At 38.8% G+C, this 27,286-nt stretch overlaps 1 protein-coding gene across 2 annotated transcripts in view; it reads left to right on the top strand.

Annotated features, from left to right (window-relative positions):
* The window catches only part of VPS13A (vacuolar protein sorting 13 homolog A), a 283,684-nt gene that overhangs the window by 199,929 nt on the left and 56,469 nt on the right, over positions 1–27,286 (top strand). For both annotated transcript variants that reach the window (XM_054032764.1, XM_054032765.1), the window contains exons 53-59: positions 1,996–2,125; positions 4,509–4,744; positions 8,343–8,496; positions 9,536–9,682; positions 9,984–10,065; positions 21,174–21,243; positions 24,342–24,447. In XM_054032764.1, the coding sequence (XP_053888739.1) occupies positions 1,996–2,125; positions 4,509–4,744; positions 8,343–8,496; positions 9,536–9,682; positions 9,984–10,065; positions 21,174–21,243; positions 24,342–24,447 (925 nt within the window). The remainder of the gene's footprint in view (positions 1–1,995; positions 2,126–4,508; positions 4,745–8,342; positions 8,497–9,535; positions 9,683–9,983; positions 10,066–21,173; positions 21,244–24,341; positions 24,448–27,286) is intronic.

Below are 27,286 nucleotides of genomic sequence, written 5' to 3'. Positions count from 1 at the left end.
AGTTCTGTGTACTGTCTCTCAAAGAGCTGTGAAAAATGAGATTAAAAAAAACAAAATATTCAGCATGTTTCATGAGGTGGAGATGTACTCGAGGTGTGCAACATGGATGATATTCTGGTTTTGGATGGGATGGATTGTTAATGAAGCAGTGTTGTGTTGTCCATGAGGCATGGGGCTACAAGAAGAAAAAAAGATGGTGGTGTGGATAGGACACTTGCCTGCAACCAAGGAGAACTGGGTTCTATCCCTGGCTTTACACAGACTTGCCACATGATGCTGGGCAAGTCACTAAAACCAAATTGTCACACACAGCCACTCATTCATGTATCTCGTTTTCTGGGTGCACAACTTGCAACATGTTGGGCCTGATATTCATAGGCAATGAGCACTCACACCTCTAACTGAAGTCAGTAGGGCTGTGGACACTCAGCACCTCTGCAAAATGGCCCCTTTTGATGTTTCAACGGAGGCCCTCAACATTAATGCACTGTTTTGAAAATTGTAGTTTGCTGTTTGGAGGTGTGCAGTTCAGAGAGAGGATAGCTGTTAGTTGGACCCAGTGGCTATAGGCACCCTTTGCTGCAAAAACGATGTGAATCCTGCTTCTTTTTGTTTGTTTATATTTTTTTGCTTGTTGAATGAAGTTGTGGCATTTGAACATCATATTATTTCTGGTTTGTTGAGGTGCCTTTCAGGAATCCCCCATGCAATTTTAAAGCTATAGTAAATAAAGTTCTTTACCCAAGAAACAAATAAAACAGTATATTATAGTGGGGGGAGACCAGTTCCTGATAGTATCACAACATACTGCACCAGACCCCCCATCCGTGTCAAGGCTGAATAGATCTGTAAAGATCATACGTTTTTGCAGATACCCATAATACTGAGACACTACAGACTAAACCTTTATGCCTCAGCCAGCAAATTCTGTGGTAGAGTATGCTCCAGGTAGTTGCTTCTATAATACAGTGTTCTTCTCTAGAAATGTTTGTGTGATAGACAGTACTCAGACTACATTTCCTTTATGATTTCTAAGCTCTGCTTTCTGCCTTCTTGTTACTTATTTGCCATTAGTAACCAATAAGTGGATATACTCTGAAACAGAATGGAAATTTTACTAATAATTAATATCCAGTAGATTTCATACTATTTTTGGAATTTGAATAAAATAGATATACAGGTTGACCAAACACAAATGAGATTTTAAAAGGAAACAAATATAGGCTATGGATAAGATTTACTAATACTTGTATGAGAAGTTCATTTATGTTGTTAAAAAAATGTTTTTTAAAATTATAATTCCACTAAGCTGAACTATCCCACACTTTGTAAAATTATAAACATGTAATACTGATTTAATTACTCTTCTCTAAAGTTTGTTTGTGTATGATTTACACACAGTATATTGCTTTAAAGGTCACACTTTTATAGTTTTAAAAAAAAACAACAAAGCAAAAACCTTTATTAATGTATTCCAAGTGTGGAGTATTGCCAAGAAACAGGAAACCCACTAATGATACATTGATATTATCTTTGATAGCTGCTTTCAACTACCTGAAAGGGGGTTCCAAAGAGGATGGATCTAGACTGTTCTCAGTGGTACCAGATGACAGAACAAGGATTAATGGTCTCACGTTGCAGTGGGGGAGGTTTAGGTTGGATATTAGGAAAAACTTTTTCACTAGGAGGGTGGTGAAGCATTGGAATGGGTTACGTAAGGAGGTAGTGGAATCTCCTTCCTTAGAGGTTTTTAAGATCAGGCTTGACAAAGCCCTGATTGGGATCAGTTAGTTGGGGATTGATCCTGCTTTGAGCAGGGGGTTGGACTAGATGACCTCCTGAGGTCCCTTCCAACCCTGACATTCTATGATTCTATGAAATTGAAAATAAATTAACAGGTAAGAAATGGTGCAATTATTTAATTGGTGTGTTAGATTTTGAGTTTGTTGTGTAAAAGATAATTGAATATATATATTGTTAATCATTATTTTGCAGTTCTCTCAATGTGATGGAAGACCATCTTATGCCAAATAAAGCAGTATTGTACACCTGGGCTGATCCAGTAGGCTCTAGAAAGTTGAAATGGAAATGTGGAAAGTGCAATGGGGAAGTAACGCAAAAAGATGTATGTGTACTTTTTAACATCATAGAACTCTTACTAGTGCTATCTGTTGATATTGTATTTCTGTATGTTAATTTTAGGCCCCAGTATTGCCCTTCTGATGCTCATAATTATGAAAGCAGCTTTCTGGCACAGACACTAGCAGACTGACTGTACTTTATTTATTTACAGACATTTTTCTAAAAAATTGGTACTTGATTAAAATACCTATTAAAATGTGGTTTATAGTTACCTGGCTAAGTATTCAAAAGTCAGAAATGTTGATATTAAGGTTGCCTGCCAAACTAAGTTCTTTCTGTTGTGTTATGCACTGCAATAGCCTTTAAATACATGATCTCAACAAATAGAAAAAAAAACTGGGTTTGTTTTTTACAGTCTTAAATACACACTATTAGAAGGTTGGTATACTTCCGTATTATTCTGGAGGTATCAGACAGTCCACGAAAGTCATTCAGTCTTGCAGAACCCTGCCGCATTTAAGGCATAATTCAGAGCCCACTGAAGTTGATGGAAAGACTCCCATTCACTTCAGTAGATTTTGGATTAGGCTCTTCCTGAACCCTTTTGAAGATGCACCTTACAGGTTGTAGGACAAAGTATAATACATATTGTATTTGAAAAATAGCATGCAATCTTTTAAACTTAAGTGCTTCAGCATATATAGAGGGCAGCATTTAAGCTTATTCATGCAACCTTAACTTTGACCTTTTCTTTATTTTGATTGCTAACAGTGTAACTGTAATGTGCTCCTAACATGGTGGTTGTTCAGTGGAATTTTTTAGTTTTTTCTTATTTTAAAAATAAATTCCAGGAAAGTTTGTTAGACACCACTGGACCTCTCTGTTTTGCGGAGGAGTGCTGATTCACTGAGTGCAGTATCAATAGTTTTTTTATTTGTTCTTATAGTATCCTAGAGACTTCATCCTTGTTAAATTCTGTAGCACTTTTCCATAAGGGAAGAACCAGAATATCAATTGTTGAAGACTTAGGAGGTGACTAAGAAAGGAAAGAAGCAAAGAAACACAAAGCAAAACAATTTAATGACACAATTTTTCAAAGTATGTGATTTTGGAGAAATAAGGGCCAAATGAACAAGTTTGTCGTTTTCCTAATGAATGGGTAGTGATACGGGAATTGTTAAACAATTGTGTTGCCATTTTCCTTTAATCAGGTAACTAAATATTGCCAGTTTTGTTATACTGGGGACTTGCCTATTAGAATAGGGGAATTTTTAGTATGTGGTACCAAGGTCCACATGGATAGTTAGTGCATGACACACTAGTGCAAGGTAGATTTACAACCCAGCTTGCAGCACACTGACTATATAGACAAACCCTAATTTCACAATAGCGCTGTTTGTGTTAATAAAGTTCTTGGATTTAATAGTATTATTTTCTAACGTTTCTCTTAAAGAATTCGAAACCCGGTTTAAAACTCTAAAACTACAAATTTCATCTTATTTGTTATGTGTTAAGACCAGTCTATTATAGGAATTATCCTTTAAACTGCCAAGACAAATAATAAACCACATATTTAAAACACAGCACCATGTTACACCCAATTTTAAGTGCATAACTCCTGTTGAAAACAATAGGAGTTTGTACAAGAATGGAGAAAAGATTGTCTGTAAGAGCCTAATTTATGAAAACCATGACAGATTCTTAGTTATGGAGACCTAAGACAGTTGCCAAAAAGCTCTTTTATAGCCAGAGCAACCAATCATAATTTAAGATATTGTTTCATTTCACTTTTTGAAGCTATGGAAATACTTTAAAGCATAAGAATATTTTACACATTCTGGTACATTAAAACAAAAAAATCCGTTTTCATTATATTAATCACCTGAACAGAAATGTTTTGTGTTATCGAGGCTATACTTAAAACAGTACTGATATATAGTTCACTTTTTATTTCTCTTATGCTAACTGTTCTTTTGGTTTCAGTTTTATGCTTCTCCAGTAGGTAAATATAGATTTCCTCTTCTTTTCATTGTTTCTAATAAAGCGGAAACAAATACTTTGTTAACTTCTGATGCGTTTGCATTAGTTTAATCAATGATCAACATGTGCATAGCTCGAATAGGGGGAATAATATTTCCACTTGTACATATTCTTAACTTTATTCCCATTTGTCCCCTTGTCTTAATGAGTGCTTGCACAATTGAGATCTTGCTTCATGATTCAAAATTTTATCATTTTTGAATTTCATATAATGTCCTTCTTATGAATATGACCCGTTTTCTTCCATTCTTACACTCTCCAATGTCCTACCTTCCCAATGTAGCTTTTATTTGTCAATATCCATGTTGCCACAAAATTTACATTTGTTTGTCAAAGTAGAATGAACAAAACTTGCAAACTTTTGGGTTTTTTTCCTCCTCATGTAGGACATGATGGACTCTCTCATCCTGGATCATAAAAAGAGAGTTTATTTAGTTTCATTTTTTGAAGGCTTGCAACGTATTATCCTATTCACTGAAGATGAGAGTGTATTTAAAGCAACATATGAAAGTGAAAAAGTAGAACTAGCAGAACAAGAAATTGTTCTATCATTACAAGATGTTGGAATTTCTTTAGTCAACAATTATACAAAGCAAGAAGTGTCCTACATTGGAATTACAAGGTAAAGTAATCTATTCGGTAGGGAGTCACTGTAAGCATTATTTCAAGCATTTTAAACTCAGCTAGTTTTATTTTTAGTTTTATACTTTTTGATCTGATCTAGTCTTCTTCTTGTTAGTACTAAATCATTGTGTGTTTAGGTTGGAATGTGTTTGGAATTCCATTTCCATTTAGTTTTATGCTTCAAATTGGTATGTGCTTTGAATGGATATGCGTGTACAGTATGTTATATTAAACTTTCTGCTGCACAGCTTCTCTCCTCATTCATCACTAATGGGTAATACTTCCCACCTGTGGAATTTGAAAGGAGTCCACACTGGTGTATACTCCAAGTCTAAGCCCTACCCTTCAGCTTAGGCATCCAGATTTTCTTCTTCCAACAGGGGAACAAGTTAGCAGTTCAGTTTCTCCTAACCAGTATGTTTTATAACTAATTTTTGGTTTTGTGCAGTAGCAGCTTCATTTTAGCGTCCAGCTCCTCTCTCCCTCTGCTGAGTTGAGGAATTACCATAATGTTGAGGCTATAACCCTCTATTTTGTCCTGTATAGCTCTTCATGAGCAGCTCCCTCTGCCCCCCATCACAGCAGAGAAGCCCTACTAGCATCTAACCAAGTCTGAGATGTGCTATATTTATAAGGACTCTCAGAGGGCAAGCTATGCCTTGCTGACACAAGCCACCAATCCTTACTCATCCAGAAGGGTGAACTATTCCTCTTCTTTTTCATCAATACTCTGCACCCAGATTCTTAAAAAAACAGCTGGTGGTAGCTATGGCAAGGCTCAGGTTGCAAGTTATGCATCTGTATACATTCAGGGACAAAATCCCAATCAATGTCCTATGTGGAGAAACAAATCCACTCATAACTGCCCAGGTGCTGGAAATGGTTCAAAATCAAGAGGAACTTTTTGATCCCAATACAGTTTACCCGAGGTCAAACTAGGCACGGCTCTACAAATGTTTGCCATAGTGGTAAAATTATGGTCAAAGAACCAAAACTTCACTGAATCACTATTTTTCTCACAGCAATCACCCAGTCAGTTGCCAACTAGGATTGCTGGTGGCATGCATTGGTGTTATACCCTGAGTGGGATTTCTCAAAATGTGTCTCCAGAAATTCCTTCTAAGTGTGTAGAACTGCACAGTAGACACAATGCAAAATTAGGCATCATTTCCAGATAAAATGACCCCACATGTGGGCAGGTAAGTACATAGAACATCCTGAAAAAAAATAAACCTGTTTTTCACTTTAGATCCCTGGCTACTCACTACAGAAGCTAGCCTGTCAGAGAGAGGAGGATACCTTGGGGACAAGACAACTAAAGGTCCCTCATTTTGGAAAAGGGAAGACATTAGTTCTCTCAAGCTTACCACTTTTCAAAATCTCAGCATACTCATCCTTTTAGTTCACTTGGACAGCTCTGTCAGTGACATGTCTGAACAAAAGCATAGGAATGACTCTATGGGATCAGACTAGTGGGTTCATCAAGTCTAATATTCTGTTTGTATCTGACAGTGGCCAGTGTCGGATGCTTCAGGGAAAGGTGCAAAAAACCTGGTAGTGGGCAATTCTGGAATAATTGCTCGAAAAGGAAATTTTCCTACATCTGGTTGTTAGAGATTGGCATATGCTGTGAAGCATGAATGTTTACATGCTTTCCAAAATTGCGGAATAACCAGGGGGAAAAGCTTCTTCCAGAAGCAATGTTGTGGGCAGAGAAAAGTCTGCTGCCATTCTGAAAGGATACGAAAAGAGGAGCAAAAAGAACTGAAGTCATTTTCCTAGTCTTGCACTGGCTTGGATTGGACCTGATAGAGACAGCCAAGGAATTTCCATTGTACCTGCAAAAGAGACCAGACTTCTTCAGCCAGGGTCTCCATCTGGATATGGACCATCTACATTTAACAGCCTTGGGTATCTAAAGAGGAGTGGGTTCTCATTTAGCTTTGTAGATGCATTTTGGTATCCCAGCAGAACTCAACCAGGAAATTCATTCATTGTTCCAGTCAAGTTTTATTTCTGGTCTGAAGGTAAACAAGTATCCTGAAGTTCTGGTGACCTCGGTTACACTGGAATTTCTCCAGGATTTTTGGTTCTTGTCCTAAAACCAAGCACTATATAACAGTGGGTACCAATTCTAATGGCAACAGGCTCTTTGATTGAAGATCCTCAGATGTCAGGGTTCATCAGGATGGCCAGAGGAGACAAGCCTGCAACCAGCTATTCTAGTTGCATTTAGAAAGACATGTTTCAGAATTAGTGCCCAACTGTTGTGGTGTGAGAAAAAGATTATTCTTATAGTACCAGCAATCTTTCTGGTAAATTCTTCTTACCACACTTGTTGAGAAATGGTTCTCCCATCAATTTTTTTCATTCCTTAGCATTCCTTTAGAAAGGTTTGCCATACATGAACATTTATAAATCTCTAAAGATGTGTCTCTCAAGTGTATGGAGTACACATACTAACTGTATCCTGTTAATCTCATTTCATCCAAAATACCAGGGGTGAAATCCTGGCTCAGTTGAAGCCAATGGAGTTTTATATTGGCATCAGTGACAAGCACTTATGGCCTCAAAGATGCTGCAGGCAAGATGTTAAAATCCCGCACCAGTTAGCATACTAGACATGAGTGAAACCATTCCTGGAGGAAATTAAGGATGCTAGTGGCATTGTGGGTAGAAAATAGGGTCTGAATATCTTCTGAGGATAGCAAGGTAGGTTTCTTTCCGTTAAAAAGATTTTGCTTCATATGGAGGAACAGGCTATTATTCTACTGTAATAATATAAACTGTCCCTTATTTCCCCCCCCCCCCCCCCCCGCGCGCACACACACATGCACACTTCTGTGATTCACTGCCCACTTCTTACTATTTTTGCGGATGAGGTGAGAATGCTGTACAGCACAATGTGAAATTTCAGCAAATTTTCTTTTGGTTATCAGCTTCTCTCCTCATTCAGCCCACCCTGGTAGTCTGTTAAATGACCAAAATATAGTTTGTAACAATTGAAAAATTTCTATGAAGAGAGACATCAACATAGAATTGCCTTAAGGTTAGTTAATGTAATTACAAGTTGTTGACTTAATGCTTATGATTTGTTTGACATTCATATACAATTCTGGAAAAAGTCTTCTGTTGGCCTCAAATGAAGGGAGGGGCTTACTCCTAAGCCTCCAGAACAGTTCTGGATTATTTCTGAATTTCACAGGTGAGAGGCATTACTTGTTTGTTAGGAATGAGGAGAGAAACTAAGATATTCAGGTAAGAAATTTTTCATTTTGTATCTTGAACAGCGCTGGTAGGGGAAACTGTATATAGTTTATTTTTTTTAAACCCTCTTGGATAGATATGCAGCAGCAATCAAAATTGAATATTACCTAGTACTAATACTAAGTTGCCTATAAATAAATAAAATAACCAGAAAAGAATACTACATGAAATCTGGTATTTTTTGTTTTTGTCTGTCATGTGTTTTATATGTATTGATGATCCATGTCCAGCAAAATATTATTTAAAATGATAAAATTGTCAAAATAAACTTGAAACTCCTAATCTTTCATTCTTTTATGTTTACCATTTGTTTTGTTTTCATTTACAAGTTCTGATGTAGTTTGGGAGACAAAACCCAAGAAGAAATCAAGGTGGAGGCCAATGAGCATTAAGCAGACTGAAAAGTTAGAGAGAGCATTTAAAGAATACAGTGAGCTATCCCCTTCAGAAAACAAGATTGTTGAGCTGGAAACAAATGTTATGGTAATATTTGTTAGTACTCTTTACTCTTAGATATTAATTTGTATATAGAGATATACATACATATAGAGGGCGAGAGAAGAAGAAAAAAAATCTATATATAGCATCAAATTTTGGCAATATTCCAGTAGAGTCCATTTGAAAACCTTTCTTTATGTATCTCCAGAAAGGATACAATAAGACCTTGAAAGCTACTGTATCCAGTTTGTTTTTAGCCTTTACCTTATTTAAGGAGGCATAACCAATTCCAGGTTGTGTGGTCATAAAGATGTGCACACACATACACAGTCAAGGAACATTGCAGTTCTTCACGTGATGTTTAATACAAACTTTTTGACACCACAGCTTTTTCTACTTACGTATTTTGTTATTGAATGCTTTAAACAATTATAAATATTATAACTGCTAACATACAAGCAAATAATAAATGTATAGCTTTATTATGGTAATAGAGGGCAAAAGTAACAGTATAATTAAATACGTGGTTGATAAAGTGCTATAGTTAAGATAGCATAATAAAATAGCTATGCATGTTTCATTTCTAGGCAAGGTGAATCATTTAAAGCAGTGCTTTATATTATCATACTGTAAATATCAAGCAGAACATCCTAAATGATTTTTTAAAAATTCAAAAGTACATTAAGATCTGAATCTTCCTTTTTCTATATGTAGTAAGTTTATATTTAAATAATTTGTGCAGGAAACTGAGTCCAGGCTTCTGACACCTGCAAGTTTATATCTTAAAATGACATTGTTCACCATACTATTGTACATCAACTTTAGAAAGCAACATGTAAATAGATAGATAATCCCTCAAAATAAGTGTACAAATTTAGGTCCTAGTCTTGCTTCTGTTGAAGTTAATGACTATCCCCATTAACTTGAATTGGAGAACATTCTAACATTTGAGCAGTAACACTTTAATATTAGTTTTAAAGTTGACGTTCAATATGTTGAGAGTACAAAATGTACATTTTAAAATTAGAGTTTCTGGCTACTGAAGCACACAGCACACCTATTTTTTTAAATATTAATATTACAGGTTTGTTTAACTCCTAATGGTGGTAACATGAAAATCCAGCAACCAAATGAAATTCCTGTAAGAAGAAACTATTTGCCAGCTTTAAATGTAGAATATAGTACATCTGCACATCAAAAGTCCTTCAGAGTCCAAGTTTACTGGATACAGGTGAGTCTTCCAAAGAGCTAAAATGTATGAGGACACACTTAGTAAGGTTACTGTTCACAAATTGTTTATAATGTTAGGGCTACAGTAATGAGTTTTTCTAGGTTTTGTAATCCAAATGATCTTTTTTCAGAAATATACTGAACACTTTTTGGATCAGTCACTTTTTTTCTTTTGTGTTTGGCATGTGTAAAGGATATTTTAATGTTTCTGTATGTTGCTTACCTAGAGTTTATTTTTTAATAAACAGCTGATACTGGAATAGCTAACATGCATCATCTTGTCCTGTCCTTACCCTTATCAGATACAAAACCAGATTCCCGGAGCCATATTTCCTTTTGTGTTTTATCCCATTAAACCTCCAAAGTCCATCACCCTGGATTCAGGTTTGTGGATATAATTTAATATATTTCACAGTTCTTGCAAAAATATAAATATATATTTTATGTGCATTTGTATATGGTTTAGGTTGTCACTATAAGCAGAATATAAGTTCATCTCCTTAAAACAGAAAGATGTGCATGAAAAAGATAAGGCATATTTAGGCCACTATCAGTCAAAATTGACCATAAAACTTGATAACTACAGAGAAAACAAATATTACTATTAAGGAATGAATGATCCAGCCCACCCACCTAAAGCCAAATTTATTATGACTAGGAGGCATCTTTGGGTGAAATTCTCATAACTTTAACAAAACCATAAAAACCTCTTTCATGCCACCAACATTAGATGTTTCATCCACTATACATAATACTACTTTGACATACACTATTAATATTGTCTGGGTACACCTCAAGAAGGACAGGAGACACTTGTTATGGATTTTAATCAGGCCACAACTTTATTATATAGATGTCTGGGACTACCCAGCAAATAAAGTGTACAGTGCAGGCAAATCCATGTTTATTCAAATCAATTCTCCGGGGCTTCCACCAGCCCCCCTTTGTTTCCATCCAGGTCCTCCAGCCAACCCATGGCTTGGACCTTACCATCCACCAGCCTCGTAAGAGGGCTAAGGTGGGCTATGAGAACGGGGGCAGGTGGGGCGGAAGGGGTTGGCTCCCTGCTGTACCAATCAGGAGTCCCCAACCCCCTCCCCCATTCTGTTCCTTTATCCCGTACCTCCTTTTAAGTCCTTTACCAGGCCATTTATCTTGTCACTGGCTGCCTTCCTTATGGAGTACCTGCACTGGACATCTGCCCAACCTTACAAAATAAGTTGCGACATATGGCCTACCACCTTTCCTTGTCACCAGAAAAGGTACTCCCTCACATCCACTGTGGGGAAGGCAAAAAAAACCTCACTCCACCAAAGCCAATTTCAGGTGGTGCGAGAAAAATTCCTTCCCAGACCCACTTTAAAAGGAGCGACTAGTGTAATGCCCACAGACGGTCCTAACCCAGTCTGCCATTCACCTCCACTAGGGGAGGGAGGGTGGGTGCTGGCTTCCTCGCTGCGTGGAACAGAGACTTGCCCCACCCAGGTTTCGTTCCTTTATGCTCTTTGGACCTCTCATTCCTGGTGGGGGAGAGAGCAGGCATTGCTGCAAAGCTGACTACCGAGCACCTTTTTTACAGCAGTTTCTGACCTCCTTCCTCCTCTCTCCACCCCACCCACCCACCCACCCACCCCCCGGCATAAAGCAGAGCTGTCCTTCCTGGGTAAACCCCAAACAAACTCTGCCCCACCTTAATTGTGGTGCAGTCACTCTCAGAGAATGCATACACTTCCCCAAATTTACAACGGGTGCAAGTTTAAATCATCATTTAAATCAATAGAGTTGCACCTTGCTTATACCAGGTTTGAATTTTGTCCTGAATCTTTGTTGTCATAGCATAGAAAAAGAAGCTATAAAGCTTAAAAAAGCATTGCTGGCCTTGATGGCATTATTTCTGTTGAACAGCTTTTCTGCTCATTCATCACTAAAGGGTCAGAGCCTCCCACCTATGAACTTGGAGGCAGTCCAGTGTTGTTGCTGAAGACTCCAAGACTAAGAACTTCAGCTCAGGCCATCAGATTTTCTACCTCGGGCTGCAAAATAAATTGGCAGTTCAGTTTCTCCCAACTCTATTATGTTCGATAATTTTAATTGTTTGTTTTTGTGCAGTAGTCACTTAAAACCATTCTTTGTCCACCTCCTCCTCCTTCTGCCCTGGATCGATTATTTGGCAACATGGTGGTTTCATGGTGGATCTGCTCTTGCATCATACTCTGTCTGGTACTCCTTCAGCCCCATTCAGGCAAGTCAAAGCTGTCCCACAACCAGGCTAAATTTAAGCAGCGTGTTCCCTATGTGAGGCAGCATTGTCAGACTATCCTGAGGGTAAATTATGTGCTGTCTGTTCAAAGCTATCTTACCCTTGCATTGACAGTTGGACCACCATTTGGGCCCTTGCACACCCCAATGAGCCATGACTCCAACATAGAGAAGCCCTAAGTGTTTCAGGGAGAAGATGAGGAGGACACTGTCTGGCTAGCTTAGGGGGTAAATTCCATTACGGAGCTGGGCAATCCCAGAAAGGATCCAAAGTCATTCTCCTCCTCCCCAGCCAAGATACTGAAGTGGAACTACACAGTTCCCCTTCCTTCCACTGTGAATTGGGGGATTCTTATGATGTTCAGGAATAAGTTTTTTGCAATCCTCAGAGACTCCAGCTCCCAGAAAGACAGAAGCAAGTGTCACCTTCAAAGGGTAGCACTTAATATTGTTCATGAAGCTGTAAATCAAGCTCACCAACCCTTCTTTACCTTGTGTCACGTCTGGGCACACAGAGAAGCCTGTCCCTCCTGTTCAGTCTTGCCTCAGGCTGCAGTGTAATGGGAATTATACCTGTCTGACTTTCATCCCAAGGACCCCCACTCTTCTTGGGAAGGATGTTCAGATATCAGGGAGTGACAGAATGGGAATTGCGCCTTCCAGTAATTAGCATAAAACCTTGCTCTGCCAGGGAAAAAGGATCAAAGACTCTCTCTCCTTCCCTGCGCCACATTGAAGCCTAAGGAGCAGTCATAGGCACAGAGATTTCAGCTCCCATAAAGCTGCATCATCATGGAGTTACAGAAGGGTAACTAAGAAATTCCTTTCCATGTTCAAAATACTGAGTAAAATCCCAATCCCACTTAGACTTCTAACATTTAAGAGTAACCTAAGTTCGGTGCTGCAGTAGCTTCACCAGTGAAAGATAATCACACCTTCGGAAGGGAGCTTCCTTCCAAAAGAACCTATAGACTAGTGGTTCTCAACCTGCGGGCCACTTGCGGCCCAATCAGCACAGCCCTGCGGCCCATGTGATATCCTCAGGGCATTACAGGTAGTATTGGATGTAGCTGACAACGGTAAATAGGTTAAGAACCTCTGCTATAGACCGTAAGAGTAGGGATACACTGCAGAGCTATTTCAAAGCCTGAGTTGTAGCCGTTCAACCCATAGTTATTTTTATATATCTAGTAAGGAAAGGCAAGGAGGAGGCAAGCAAGTGGCTCATCATCTAGAGGTCTGATCCTTAATTGGAGTGAGAGGTTCTGGTTCTGTCCTACTTGTATCCTTGATGTGATTTGTGATGACCAATGGGAGTTCTAACTTGGTGGTTACAAGGAAGTTATATTACATCCATGAATAGCAAATGTACAAGTGAGGAACTGCTTGGGGAAATATTAGAGAAATTAGTAACTGACAATAGCAGAGGCCTCAACCTTCACCATCAAAGCCAGCATAGAAGTCAGTTGGTTGCTACCATCACCAACTTTATCCAAGAAGGGACTATTACCTTAGCTGAGAGGAAAATGTGGAGCAGGAGCTCCCAACAAAACCTAGATAAATTTTCCTCCAAACCAACGAAATCGTCAGCATGATAAAGAAAAAAATAGAGTATTTGTGTAGGAGAGCTCACAATACATGTACAAGACTTTTTTTTCTCCATATTCTCCTCCCCCAGAGTCAGGAAATGGTAGGTAGAAGTCTCAGCAAAACACTGGTTGCAATTTACACATCTATACCCATCTATAGACAACATGCCAATCAGTGCTCTATCCAGAGAAACAGACCCATTCCTAATTGGAAATAATTCATACCTACCAGTTATTGAATAGCTCATCTTGATTTTGAACTCCAGTGCAGAGAGTTGCTCACCCAGCGGTCAAAACAGGCATGGCTCTGGCCATAATTTTACTATCATAGTAAAGATTTGCAGAGATGCAAAACCCCATTCCATTTTCTGGGAGTTGTGTCCAATGGCTAGGATGTCAGGTGCCATGCATTGGCTTCATTCCCTGAATGGATTTCTCAGAACACACCTACAGAAATTCCTTCTGAGGACATTCCTTCTGATAAAATGAAAAGTTAGGTGTCCTTTTTAGATCACACCCACATGTCCCTTTCTGGGGCAGGTAAGTACAAAAAACATTCTGATGGCCACCCCAGTATTTGCTCTAAACACTTGTATAATCATTGTGGAAGCAAGTTTCATAGGATGAACATACTTGGAAGACAAATTTCCAAAATCTGAATACACATTCTTCTGGTTCACTTTGACAGCAATACTATGTCTCAGCTAGAACAAGCACATCCCACAAAAAATTGACATAAGATTGGTCCAGTGGTCCATTGGTCCAATATCTTGTCTGACTGTGGCTAGTACCCGCTGCTTCAGATGAAATTGCAAGAAACTATATTAGTGGACTATTATTGTGCTCACAGAGGAAGTTTCCTTCTACTTCCTGTTAGGGATTGGTTTCTGATCTGAGGTATGAATGCTGATAGCTCTTCCCAAACCAGAAGATAACTAGAGGTCAAAGCTGCTTCGCAGCAAAGGATATAGAAAAGGAAAGGGGAAGATTGTAGGCATCCTCCTAGTCTTCCGTTGCAAAAGGCCCATTGGACTTGTTAGGCAGTCAAGGGACTGACAATGCACCTGCAGAGAAGACCAGAAGGCCTCTTGAAGCATCGGGATTGGGAATACCTACAGTAAACAGCATAGTTATTGGAAGAGAAAGATAGCTCAGCAGGATTTCTCTGTTAGTCTCTTATACATTTTTAGTATGCAGATAGAACTCAACCAGGAAATCTGATTAATTGATCTGGTCCAATTATATTGCTACTGTCAGGGGAAACAAAGCACTTTGGGGGAAGGGACTGCCTCTTTGTACAGTACCGAGGCCATTGAGGCCCCAACCTCTAGATGCTACAATGCTAATATAATAATAATCACAAAGTTCTGGTGATTTCAGCTACTTAAGAGTTTCTTCAGAATGATTTGATTGGATTCGTATAAACAAGCATCCTAGAAATGTGGTACCAGCCCTCATGGCATTCTGTAGGTAGGCACTTTGGGCTGTCCATTTGAGTATCATTAGATGCCAAGATTAATTAGTATGACATTACCTTCAAAAAGTAATTCATTATATCAAAAGTTAGGTTTTGGAATTAGTTTCCCTATCTGTACAAGATCCATATTTCTGTTGCCATAGGAATAAGGTTATTTTTGTAGCTCCAGAAATGTGTCTGGTCAAGATGAATTCCTCTTTCCGAAATTCCTGGGAAATGGTTCTCCCATCATTTTGTTCTGACCCTTAGCATTGCTTTGGAAGGTTGTGGCATAAATGGGCATTCCTGGTCTATGACTAGGGCCCCCAAGCACTATGGTAATAAAAATAATACTCAAAACTAATAGCTCAAGCATGTGGAGTAAATACACCAGTTGTATCCAGTTCATCTCATTCTATCCAAATTGCCATGGCCTTGGTGCAGCATAGTGGTTGCAGGCTGGATTTTAAATCCTGCACCAGTTGGCATGCTTTTGTGATTCACTGTTCATTACTTCCCATTACTGATGAATGAGGAGAAAAGCTATATAATTGAATGAGAAATGTCCTAGTTGATAATTTTCATTGTTAGCAGCTGCTCTCCTCATTAAACCTACCCCAATAGCCTGGAAAATGAGCATATAAATGGTTTGCAGGTTGTTGCAGCCATGCTGGTCCCTGGATGTTAGAGAGAGATGAGGTAGGTGAAGTAATTATTTTTATTGGACCAGCTTCTATTGATGAAAGAGACAAGCTTTTTGAGGTTACACAAAGCTTGTCTCTTTTACCAACAGAAGTTGGTTCAATATTACCTCACCCACGTTGTCTCTCAGAATACAAATAGAAATTTTTCTTGAAAGGGAGACATAGATGTATTCTCTTAAGATTAATTAATATCAAGTTATCTTAATGCTAATAATTGGTAGCTGGAGTGTTCCTACAGCTTTAGAAGACCTCTTCTGGTGGCCTGAGCTGTAGGGTGGGGCTTAGTGCTGGATATTGGACTTGAAATCTTCTCTTCTGGTATACTCTGAGCCAGTTTGTGGACTGGAAACATTTAAGGCATAGCTCTCGATCACCTGTCTTGCATACGTTTCTTACAAATGAAATACTGTGCTTGGTCTCGTCCTTTTCCCCCTGCTTTGCCATTTGGGGTGGGATGGAGGTTGAAGGAAGAGGCCAAGAGTGGGTGCTGTGTTTTTAACATAAAAAGTATGTGTGATGGGAAGGGGGTGATCCCTGTCTGAAAAAGGGCTGGGAGAGGAGAAAGAGAAGTTCAGGAAAATTAAGAAAGGAATGGACTATTTGCAGGGGTGAATAAAAATCAGTGATTTTTTTTTTTAATTTAAAAGGTTAAATTGTTTTTAAATTAAATACAAGTTTATTTTTAAAAGCAAACAATTTAAAATTATATTTGAAATTGACAACTGAAGTTAATGCCTAAACTTATTAGAATCTGTTAAAATCATTAAAATTAATGCAAAGAAATATTAAACAGCACATTTGCTGCCAACCTTTAAAGAAAGTTAAACCACTGAACTGCTGGAAGTCCATGGCTAAAACCTGGAACCAGAGTTTGTTGAAATGCTAAACCAGCTTTTGACATCAGAAGCCTCTTCTGTAAGTTTATAAATAATATTTTCTTCATTTCTTTATTCAACTAGGTCAGTGCAGTGAGTATAGTTTATTCAAAACGAACTTTCCTGCTTTTTTTTATCTATGAATAAAAACTAGGTGTGAGAAGGTTAGTTCTACTAATTCTAAAATCTTGAAGGACATAGTGACTAAAAACAATCAGTTCAATTCACTAACTACAGCTAACACTTCCTTTGTTTAATGAATCAGCTAATATTTAATGCAAAACTTATTGTGATAAACTTTTTTAAATGTATCCAGCACTTTTAAGGTACTTTAAAAAAAAAAGTTGCTGTTTTTGTTCAAATTTAATTGTGTTTGAATGTCCATCCAAATAGAGCTTGACACAAATCACAAGTAAAAAAAATTAATCTAGTAAACTAGAAATACATTGTTCACCATTTTGCAACATACAAAAAATACAAATTTCAGTAAATATAAGTTAAGAACTGTAGTTGCTTTAAATAAGTGTATAGATATAGTATATCCTCCTGGCTAGCAAAAAGAAACACCAAAGTTAGTGTAAAGTGTATATTTAGTTTAGTTTATTAACGAATGAGAATAAGCCTTTCTTTATGAAAATAAGTGAAAAGCAAAATGCAAAACATGATAAAAATCAATTATTTAAATCAAGGTTTCCTGCTTGCTGATTTAAACTATAATTAAAATCAGTGATTTATATAGCTTTGATTTAAGTCATTCTACCCTAGCTATTTGTTGATACTCAGTAGCTTTGAATGTTGATAAATAAAGCTGAAGGCACTGGACTGCTCTTGCATTTATATCACCAAACAGTGTTTTTAGTCTGAATGGGCACGTCTTAGCTCCAGACATGAGCTGGTGTTGCCTCTAATATTTGTGTGATGAAAGGTATACTCCATTACTGGAGTTTTGTTTTTAATTTGAGTGAATGTATTGCTTGTGCAAGGCTTAGATCAGTAGCCTTGGTAATTGGATAGTTGTGGTTCAGGTATCTACAGTGCATATTTGACAGGGCAATGCTGTAGACCTATGGTTCTCAACCAGGGGTACATCAACTCATCTAGCTTTGTGCCTAGTATTACAACAGGCTACGTGAAAAGCCCTATCAAAGTCAGTACAAACTAAAATTTCATAAGACAATGACTTGTTTATACTGAAATTTATGTATAATGTTTTATAATTGTATGGTAAAATAAGCAGTTTTTCAATAATAGTGTGCTGTGACAACTTTTGTATTTTTATGTCTGATTTTGTAAGCAAGTAGTTTTTAAGTGAGGTAAAACTTGAGGAACACAAGACAAATCAGATTCTTGAAAGGGGTACAATATTCTGGAAAGGTTGAGAGCCACTGCTGTAAACGTTGAGTACTGCAGAGATTATCTGCGAAAGTTAGAGAGCTCATTTCCCATGCCCCTTAAAATATTGGCCGTTTTGTGGATATGTATGCAACAAAACACAAGAGGCTTTTGTTGAACATAATTTTTTATGCTTGGTCATAAAAATGAGTCAACCATTAATAATAATTGTTTTTCATTACTGAAGTATTAAAAACAAAATATATGGGTTGAAAGTACACTTAAATAAGCAAAAGCGAAACAGATATGATCAGATTGTAATTAGGGCTGTCGATTAATTGCAGTTAATTCATGCGATTAACTAAAAAATTAATTGTGATTAAAAGAATTAATTGCAATTAATTGCACTGTTAAACAATAGAATACCAATTGAAATTTATTAAATATTTTGGATGTTTTTCCACATTTTCAAATATTGATTTCTAGTACACCACAGAATACAAAATGTACAATGCTCACTTTATTATTTTTATTACAAATATTTGCACTGTAGAAATGATAAACAAAAGAAATACACTTTTGAGGAGAATTGAAAAATATTAACTTACAAATGTAGATTTTTGTTTTGTTACATAACTGCATTCAAAAACAAAATTATGTAAAACTTTAGAACCTACAAGTCCACTCAGTCCTACCAATTCAGCCAGTCAAGTTTGGTTACAGTTGACAGGAGATAATGCTGCCCACTTCTTGTTTACAATGTCACTTGAAAGTGAGAACAGGAGTTCACATGGCACTTTTGTAGCCGGCATTGCAAGGTATTTACGTGCCGGATATGCTAAACATTCATATGCCCCTTCATGCTTCGGCCACCATTCCAGAGGACATGCTTCCACGCTGACGGTGCTTGTTAAAAAAATGCGTTAATTAAATTTGCGACTGAACTCCCTGGGGGATAATTGTATGTCTCCTGGTCTGTTTTACCCACATTCTGACATATTTAATGTTATAGCTGGCTCGGATGATGACCCAGTACATGTTCGTTTTAAGAACACTTTCACAGCAGATTTGACAAAATGCAAAGAAGGTACCAATGTGAGATTTCTAAAAATAGTTACAGGACTCGATCCAAGGTTTAAGAATCTGAAGTGCCGTCCAAAATCTGAGAGAGACGAGTTGTGGAGCATGCTTTCAGAAGTCTTAAAAGAGCAACGCTCAGATGTGGAAACTATAGAACCCGAACCACCAAAAAAGAAAATCAACCTTCTGCTGGTGGCATCTGACTCTGATGATGAAAATGAACATGCATCGGTTCACTCTGCTTTGGATCGTTATCGAGCAGAACCCATCATCAGCATGGACACATCGTCTGAAGCATGAAGGGACATTTGAATCTTTAGCACATCTGGCACATAAATATCTTGCGACGCCAGCTACAATAGTGCCATACAAACGCCTGTTCTCACTTTCAGCTGACATTGTAAACAAGAAGCGGGCAGTATTATCTCCTGTAAATTATAACCAAACTTCTTTGTCTGAGCAATTGGCTAAAGTAGGACTGAGTGGACTTGTAGGTTCTAAAGTTTTATATTGTTTTATTTTTGAATGCAGTTATTTTTTTGTACGTAATTCTACATTTGAAAGTTCAACTTTCATGATAGAGATTGCACTACAGTACTTGTATTAGGTGAATTGAAAAATACTGTTTTTTTACAGTGCAAATATTTGTAATAAAAATAGAAAGGGAGCACTGTACACTTTGTGTTCTGTGTTGTAATTTAAATCAATATATTTGAAAATGTAGAAAACATCCAAAATATTTAAATAAATGGTATTCTATTATTGTTTAACAGCACAATTAATTGCGATTAATTTTTTTAATCGCTTGACAGCCCTAATTGTAATAATGCATCTCATTCAAATTCTAACAGTCTTGTTATTGAGAAGCTGCTATGAAGATAGATATTTTTATCCTGAAATTTTTTTACTGGTTGTCTTAAAACTTTAAGCTAACTGCCTTAACCTGAGGGTTGGAAATAGGTTATTTAGAGGCTATATTTCTTTTTGCATTAATTTTATGAGTAGAGCTATAAATAACTTGAAGGTCCAGATTAACCCTTTCGATACTGATGTTGTACAATTAAAGCTTTGTTATTCAACATATTGGGACGGAATGGGGGATGCCGATAACTTCAAAATTCCGCTTAACTAAGAGGGAGGGAAGGATTTTGGGTGCAGGAGGGGGCTTGGGTCAGGGGGGTTGGGGTGCAGGCACTGCCTCCACAGCTCCCATGGGCCATGGTTCCCGGGCAATGGGAGCTGCAAAGCCAGTGCTTTGGGTGAGGTGGGGGCAGTGCGCAGAGCTGCCTAGCTATACCTCCACCTAGGAGACGCAAGGATATGTGGCCACTTGTGGGGAGGCGTCCAAGTGAGCACCACCCAGATCCGGCACCCCGTACTCCCTCCCGCAACCCAACCTCCTGCCCCAAACCCCTCCCACATGCAAACTCCTTCCCAGATCCCGCACTCCGAACCCTTTGTGGCCATTCCTCCACCTAGGAGCAGCAGGAGGACATGTCGTCGCTTCTGGGGAGCCACGCAGAGCCTGGTAGGGTGCCTGTCGGCCCCATGCCAATCGTACTATAAACCGGACTTTCACTGAAGATCAGAAATGCCAGTTTACAGAGTTTTCCGGTTGGTAAAGTGCCGGATAACACACCTTTTACTATGTATAGCTAAAATGATGGTAATTAACCATTGGAATAATTTACCAAAGGCTGTGGTGGATTCTCTCTTACTGGCAATTTCAAAATCAAGATTGGATGTTTTGTAAAGATAAGCTCTAGTTCAAACAAGAATTAATTCAGGGAAGTCTTTGTTATATGGGAAGTTAAACTAGATTATCACAATGGCCCCTTCTGACCTTATAATATATGAATAAAAGATTAAATTATAGCGTTAGCTATATTATATACAACTAAAATATCCTCCAAAGCATTCATTTGCTATCAAGTGAAAATGCTGTTTCTAAAAGGTGCTAGGCTGGAGTAGAGTTTTTAGATGTTCCATTTCCTTCTCTTCCCTCCTGCCTGCTCTTCTTACTTCTCCTTCATTTGAATCACATGAGTGCCCATTCCTTCCAATATATTCTATTTTATGGTATTTAAACACTGCAGATAATCAGGATCATAAATGGCATTTTTATATTCAGGAAAATTTAGTTCATATATATTTCTTATAAAACCTATACTGACTTCTTGGTTTTACCTCTTTATAGCACCAAAGCCATTTATTGATGTGAGTATTGTCATGCGGACTGCAGGGCATTCTCAGATATCACGTATTAAGTAAGTATATTTTACATATTCCATTATGGTGGAATGTTTAAACTTTCCAAAACCACTATCTTTTCTTCTAGCAGAGGTACTCTTTCAATGAATAGAAAACTCCTTTGGTCCAGCTACTGTTATGTACTATTTTCCAAAAAATTTTGGAGTCACATCAGCAATACATTTCTGATTGTAACATATAGGAAGATGTGTAGTTTTATGTACTCGCAATGAAAAACAGCTAAACTGATTTTGCTCACACTTTTGGAAATAAACTTCACTTGTAGACTGAGACAAAGCAAGGTAAATTTCAACCCAAAAGAAATTAGTTTCAGAAAGATAGCAGTTGGGGAAAAAATGGAATATGGAACTCAGCCTTACTTGACCTGTTGGTTACCAGTGTGAGCACTTACAGTTCTGCATTAGAGCAAGCATTTGTTAACAATGTCATATATATATATATATATATATATATATATATATATATATATATATATATATATATATATATATAGCATTTGTTTAAGTTCAAGTTAAAAGGTGCGATATAGTGAAATTATTTCTGGTTATAGCAAATGTAGAGTTCATATCTTATACTTCTGTTGTTGTTATTCATATTGCCATAGCACCTTGGAACCCTGGTCAGAGATCAGGACCTCATTGTGCTAGATGCTGTACAAACACAGAAGAAAGAGATGATCTCTGCCCCAAGGGCCTTGCAGTCTAATGTATAAGACAAGAGAGACCACTGATAGATATAAGACCGATGGGGGAGTACAAGTAAACATAAGAACATAAGAAAGGCCGTACCGGGTCAGACCAAAGGTCCATCTAGCCCAGTATCCTGTCTACCAACAGTGGTCAATGCCAGGTGCCCCAGAGGGAGTGAACCTAACAGGCAATGATCAAGTGATCTCTCTCCTGCCATCCATCTCCATCCTCTGACAGACAGAGGCTAGGGACCCCATTCCTTACCCGTCCTGGCTAATAGCCATTAATGGACTTAACCACCATGAATTTATCCAGTTCTCTTTTAAACTCTGTTACAGTCCTAGCCTTCACAACCTTCTCAGGTATGGAGTTCCACAAGTTGATTGTGCGCTGCGTGAAGAAGAACTTCCTTTTATTTGTTTTAAACCTGCTGCCTATTCATTTCATTTGATGACCCCTAGTTCTTGTATTATGGGAATAAGTAAATAACTTCCTTATCCACTTTCTCCACATCACTCATGATTTTATATATCTCTGTCATATCCCTTCTTAGTCTCCTCTTTTCCATGCTGAAGAGTCCTAGCCTCTTTAATCTCTCCTCATATGGAACCCGTTCCAAACCCTTAATCATTTTAGTTGCCCTTTTCTAGTGCCAGTATATCTTTTTTGAGATGAGGAGACCACATCTGTACGCAGTATTCGAGATGAGGGTGTACCATCAATTTATATAAGGGCAATAATATATTCTCAGTCTTATTCTCTATCCCCTTTTTAATGATTCCTAACATCCTGTTTGCTCTTTTGACCGCATCTGCACACTGCTTGGACATTTTCAGAGAACTATCCACAATGATTCCAAGATCTTTTTCCTGACTTGTTGTAGCTAAATTAGCCCCCATCATATTGTATGTATAGTTGGAGTTATTTTTTCCAATGTGCATTACTTTACATTTATCCACATTAAATTTCATTTGCCATTTTGTTGCCCAATCAGTTAGTTTTGTGAGATCTTTTTGAAGTTCTTCACAGTCTGCTTTGGACTTAACTATCTTTAGCAGTTTAGTATCATCTGCAAACTTTGACACCTCACTGTTTACCCCTTTCTCCAGATCATTTATGAATAAGTTGAATAGGATCGGTCTGAGGACTGACCCTTGGGGAACACCACTAGTTACCCCTCTCCATTATGAGAATTTACCATTTATTCCTACCCTTTGTTCCCTGTCTTTTAACCAGTTCTCTATCCATGAAAGGACCTTCCCTTTTATCCCATGGCAGCTTAATTTACATTAAGAGCCTTTGGTGAGGGACTTTGTCAAAGGCTTTCTGGAAATCTAAGTACACTATGTCCACTGGATCCCCCTTGTCCACATGTTTGTTGACCCCTTCAAAGAATTCTAATAGATTAGTAAGACACGATTTCCCTTTACAGAAACCATGTTGACTATTGCTCAACAGTTTGTTTTTCTATGTGTCGGACAATTTTATTCTTAACTATTGTTTCGACTAATTTGCCCGGTGCAGACGTTAGACTTACAGGTCTGTAATTGCTGGGATCACCTCTAGAGCCCTTTTTAAATATTGGCGTTACATTAGCTAGCTTCCAGTCATTGGGTACAGAAGCCGATTTAAAGGACAGGTTACAAACCTTAGTTAACAGTTCCGCAACTTCACATTTGAGTTCTTTCAGAACTCTTGGGTGAATGCCATCTGGTCCCGGTGACTTGTTAATGTTAAGTTTATCAATTAATTCCAAAACCTCCTCTCGTGACACTTCAATCCGTGACAGTTCCTCAGATTTGTCACCTACAAAAGCCAGCTCAGGTTTGGGAATCTCCCTAACATCCTCAGCCGTGAAGACTGAAGCAAAGAATCCATTTAGTTTCTCCGCAATGACTTCATCGTCTTTAAGCGCTCCTTTTGTATCTCGATCATCAAGGGGCCCCACTGGTTGTTTAGCAGGCTTCCTGCTTCTGATGTACTTAAAAAACATTTTGTTATCACCTTTGGAGTTTTTGGCTAGCCGTTCTTCAAACTCCTCTTTGGCTTTTCTTATTAAGGGTACTGGTCAGTATGATAAGCAGTGAGTGGTCTCTACACACTAGCAGCCTAACTGTTGTCAAATTTTTAATAGTATTCATGGCAAAGGAGAATTTTGAGGAGGGATATGTAGGTGGATAATGAGGTAGGGGTTTTTTGGATGTTCACTGGTAGCACCTCTGAATTTTCTTTGACCAGTGGCAGTGGATTTTTGAGGAATTATTTTGTATCTATAGTTCATAAATAGGTAGTTTTAATACCTTGTGTGTTATTTCATAATTCATTCTGCTTCATAATTTGAAGCTTTGCTTTTACAAACAATAAATTGCTGCTGTTTAATAGTTATTTTTTACTGTCATATTCAGGTACTTTAAGGTGCTGATTCAGGAAATGGATCTCAAATTAGATCTTGGATTCCTATATGCATTGGCTGAACTATTTACACAGGCTGAGGTGCCCAAAGACCAAGAGGTAGAAATCTTTTTCATAAAAAGAAAATGTATTTTTAATTTGTAAAATATTACACAGGTGTATACAACTTGGGCTTCTGCTGCTGTAGGCAGTAACAGCTGACAACGATGTCCATGGCACAGATTGAGCAAGGTTCACAGGATTGCTGTTGAGGTACAGTTTTTAGTAGCTACTTACTGTCCCATGTAGAGAGCAGGTTTTCTGCTTCTCCTTTCTCCATACTTTGGCATAACATACAGAGAAAGAGCCCAGGCCTCAGAATAGAAAATGAGACAGATGTTGTGCAAGAGCCAGCATCCAGCTCCCTCTTCCTAGTGGCAGGCTGATCCTTTGCACTGTGGGCAAGGTCAGGAAAAGAGGGACAAGAGTCATCCTTCCTGGAGGACTAGGAGAAGCAAGGCCCTCAGAGAGGAAAGTAGGGGAACAGATTCACCCACAACAAGCTTTCCCCTCTCCTCCCCTGGAGAGGAAGGAAAAAAGATCCTGGCATGTGGGAAGAGGATTCCAACGTCTAAGTGAGGTGCCACTGGATTGAGTATGTGTGAGTATGAGGAAGGAGAAGGGAAGACAAGTGATTGTAGAGTGTTATAGAGTGAAGGACAATGTGCAGGTCTGCTGCAGTTGTAAGAGTGCATTGTGTGTTTGGGGATGAGAGATAGTGGCGCTGCACAAATGAAAGGAAATTGTAAGAATTTGGGTTGAGAGAGTAAGTGAATGGATTGGGGGAACTGATATACTGGAGCTGTAACCATTTCAGCAAATATTACAGTTACACTTGGATCCTATATATGACTGCACATGTTTTGATCTCAAAGAGCTTAACAGAGAAAGAAAGAAACAGAGCTCATCCTGATCTTAAGACAAAGAGAGGTCAAGTGACTACCCAAAGTCACACAGCAGGGAAGTGGAAGAGGCAGTAAGTAGTATGTTCTCTAGGGACTTTTGCTGCAACAAAAAGAAAACATAGAAAGTGTCAACCTTACCAGACACTAAGGACAACTTCACCTACCTTTCACCATCAATAGCCTTCAGAACTTCTCAGGAAATATCAAAAAATGTAGAAGAAAAGACCACCTGGCTGCTTCTACTTTTTCATCACAATTGACGTCAACCAACAAGCATCCCTTTGGACCGGATTCATAATAGCTACAGACCAAATATTACTTTAGGTCTAGTGATCTCTTCTTCTTTCTCTACTGCCTTTGGACATAGTCTTTTCTGGTTTTGGAGAGCATGGAATATTAGTATATCAGACAAATGGGTGTTGGAAATTATTTCAACAGGTTATACCATCGAGTTTCATGCCATACCCATCTTCCCTGTCCCTTTTCAGGGACCGCATCTCATGAGAGGTTTCTAATTTAAAAGGTGGATTCTCTCATTTAGCCAGGGGCAATAGAACCTGTTCCTCCTCAGCACAGAGCGTACGTTTTTTATTTCATATATTTCCTCATATCCAAAAAAAAAAGGGCAGAATGGAGGCTCATCCTAGATCTCAGAATGTTCAGTGCCTTCATTCACAGTTGAATATTCACAGTGGTTACACTGGCCTTCATAATACTGATGCTAGATCAGAGTGATTGGTTTCTAGCTCTTGACCTGAAGAATTCTGTTTCTTTGAGTAGTGTCCCTATGGTTGCTCCACTCTCGGTGTGCTTGAGTCCCTGTGCTGCTGATTGGAGAACTTTGGTAGCAGTGTCCTTTAGGCTCACACATGTGCTGCCTCTCCTCATGCTGCGCCATGAGTCTAGTCAGCGCGGGCGAGCTAACACCCCTCAGTTCCTTTCTCAACCGCCCCTGGCTAGAGATGGAGCCATTCATAGTCCATTAGGACCATTACTTTTGATTTACATTTCTATAGTTAGCCTCCTAGTTCTTAGTTGTAGTTTTTTTCCCTTTAAAAATCAATAAATAAAGACTTTAGTTTCTTTTCCTGCTCCTTTCCTCAATGGGGTTTGCCCGGCTCTGGGCAAGACAAGCACTCCCAGTACGTTTGCCTGTTGCAGACTAGCACTCCCAGTGCATTTGCTGCCCTGGAAAAGGCCACATTCAACAAAAGTGTGATCTTTGCCAGCAACTCAAGCCCTGATCTAGTAAAGATAGAGAGCTCAGGCAGAAGATTATCTTCATGAAGGCAGCTCTCTGACCCTCTCTGGATCCGCAGCACGAGTCACCTGGCAGATGTGCGTCTTCCCCACAGCCCTCAATATCAAAAGGCTGTGGGTTGAAGAAACACTGATACTTCACACAAATCATCAAAAAAGAGAGCGGGAAGTCCTCACAATGAATTCTGAGATAGCCATAAACATTCTCCAGCACGCTTGGTATCCTCGAGACAGCCGGCTCCCAGACCTTCTCAGTCCGGTACCCATGGCTCACAGAAGTCCTCAGCGGCAGGCATAGTTGACAACCCAATGGATGCAATGAGCACGGACACTGAATCAACTGCACCAATGGACAAAGACAAAATTAAGCACTCCTCTAAGAGGGTTCCAGTATTCAGTCCCACATAGGTACAACCCTCGACGCCTCACCCGGCACCAGAATGACTGGTACAGGCAAGATCCCCATCTCCCCTGGTATCGCCAATGGCACTGAGTCAGTCGACACCACTGGAATTCCAACACTTCCGGGACCCCCACATAACAGACATACCAGGGTCTTCTCTTCTTGGTGCCGGGACTGCTGCATCGAGTCCTCGCTCAGCACAGGAGTCTTCCCCACTGCTGTTCCATGCTCCCACACTCTTCAGTGAAGGCTCTGACAGTGAACCTGAGGGATGGCATCTCAGTACTCTTCAAAGGCTCCTTACGGTGCCCAATACCAGCAGAGCCCTTGA

The sequence above is a fragment of the Malaclemys terrapin genome, chromosome 6 (assembly GCF_027887155.1).
Source record: "Malaclemys terrapin pileata isolate rMalTer1 chromosome 6, rMalTer1.hap1, whole genome shotgun sequence".
In the NCBI taxonomy this organism is placed as follows: Eukaryota; Metazoa; Chordata; order Testudines; family Emydidae; genus Malaclemys; species Malaclemys terrapin.
Note: the sequence above shows the minus strand (reverse complement) of the source record. Positions and strands in the feature narration are given on the sequence as shown.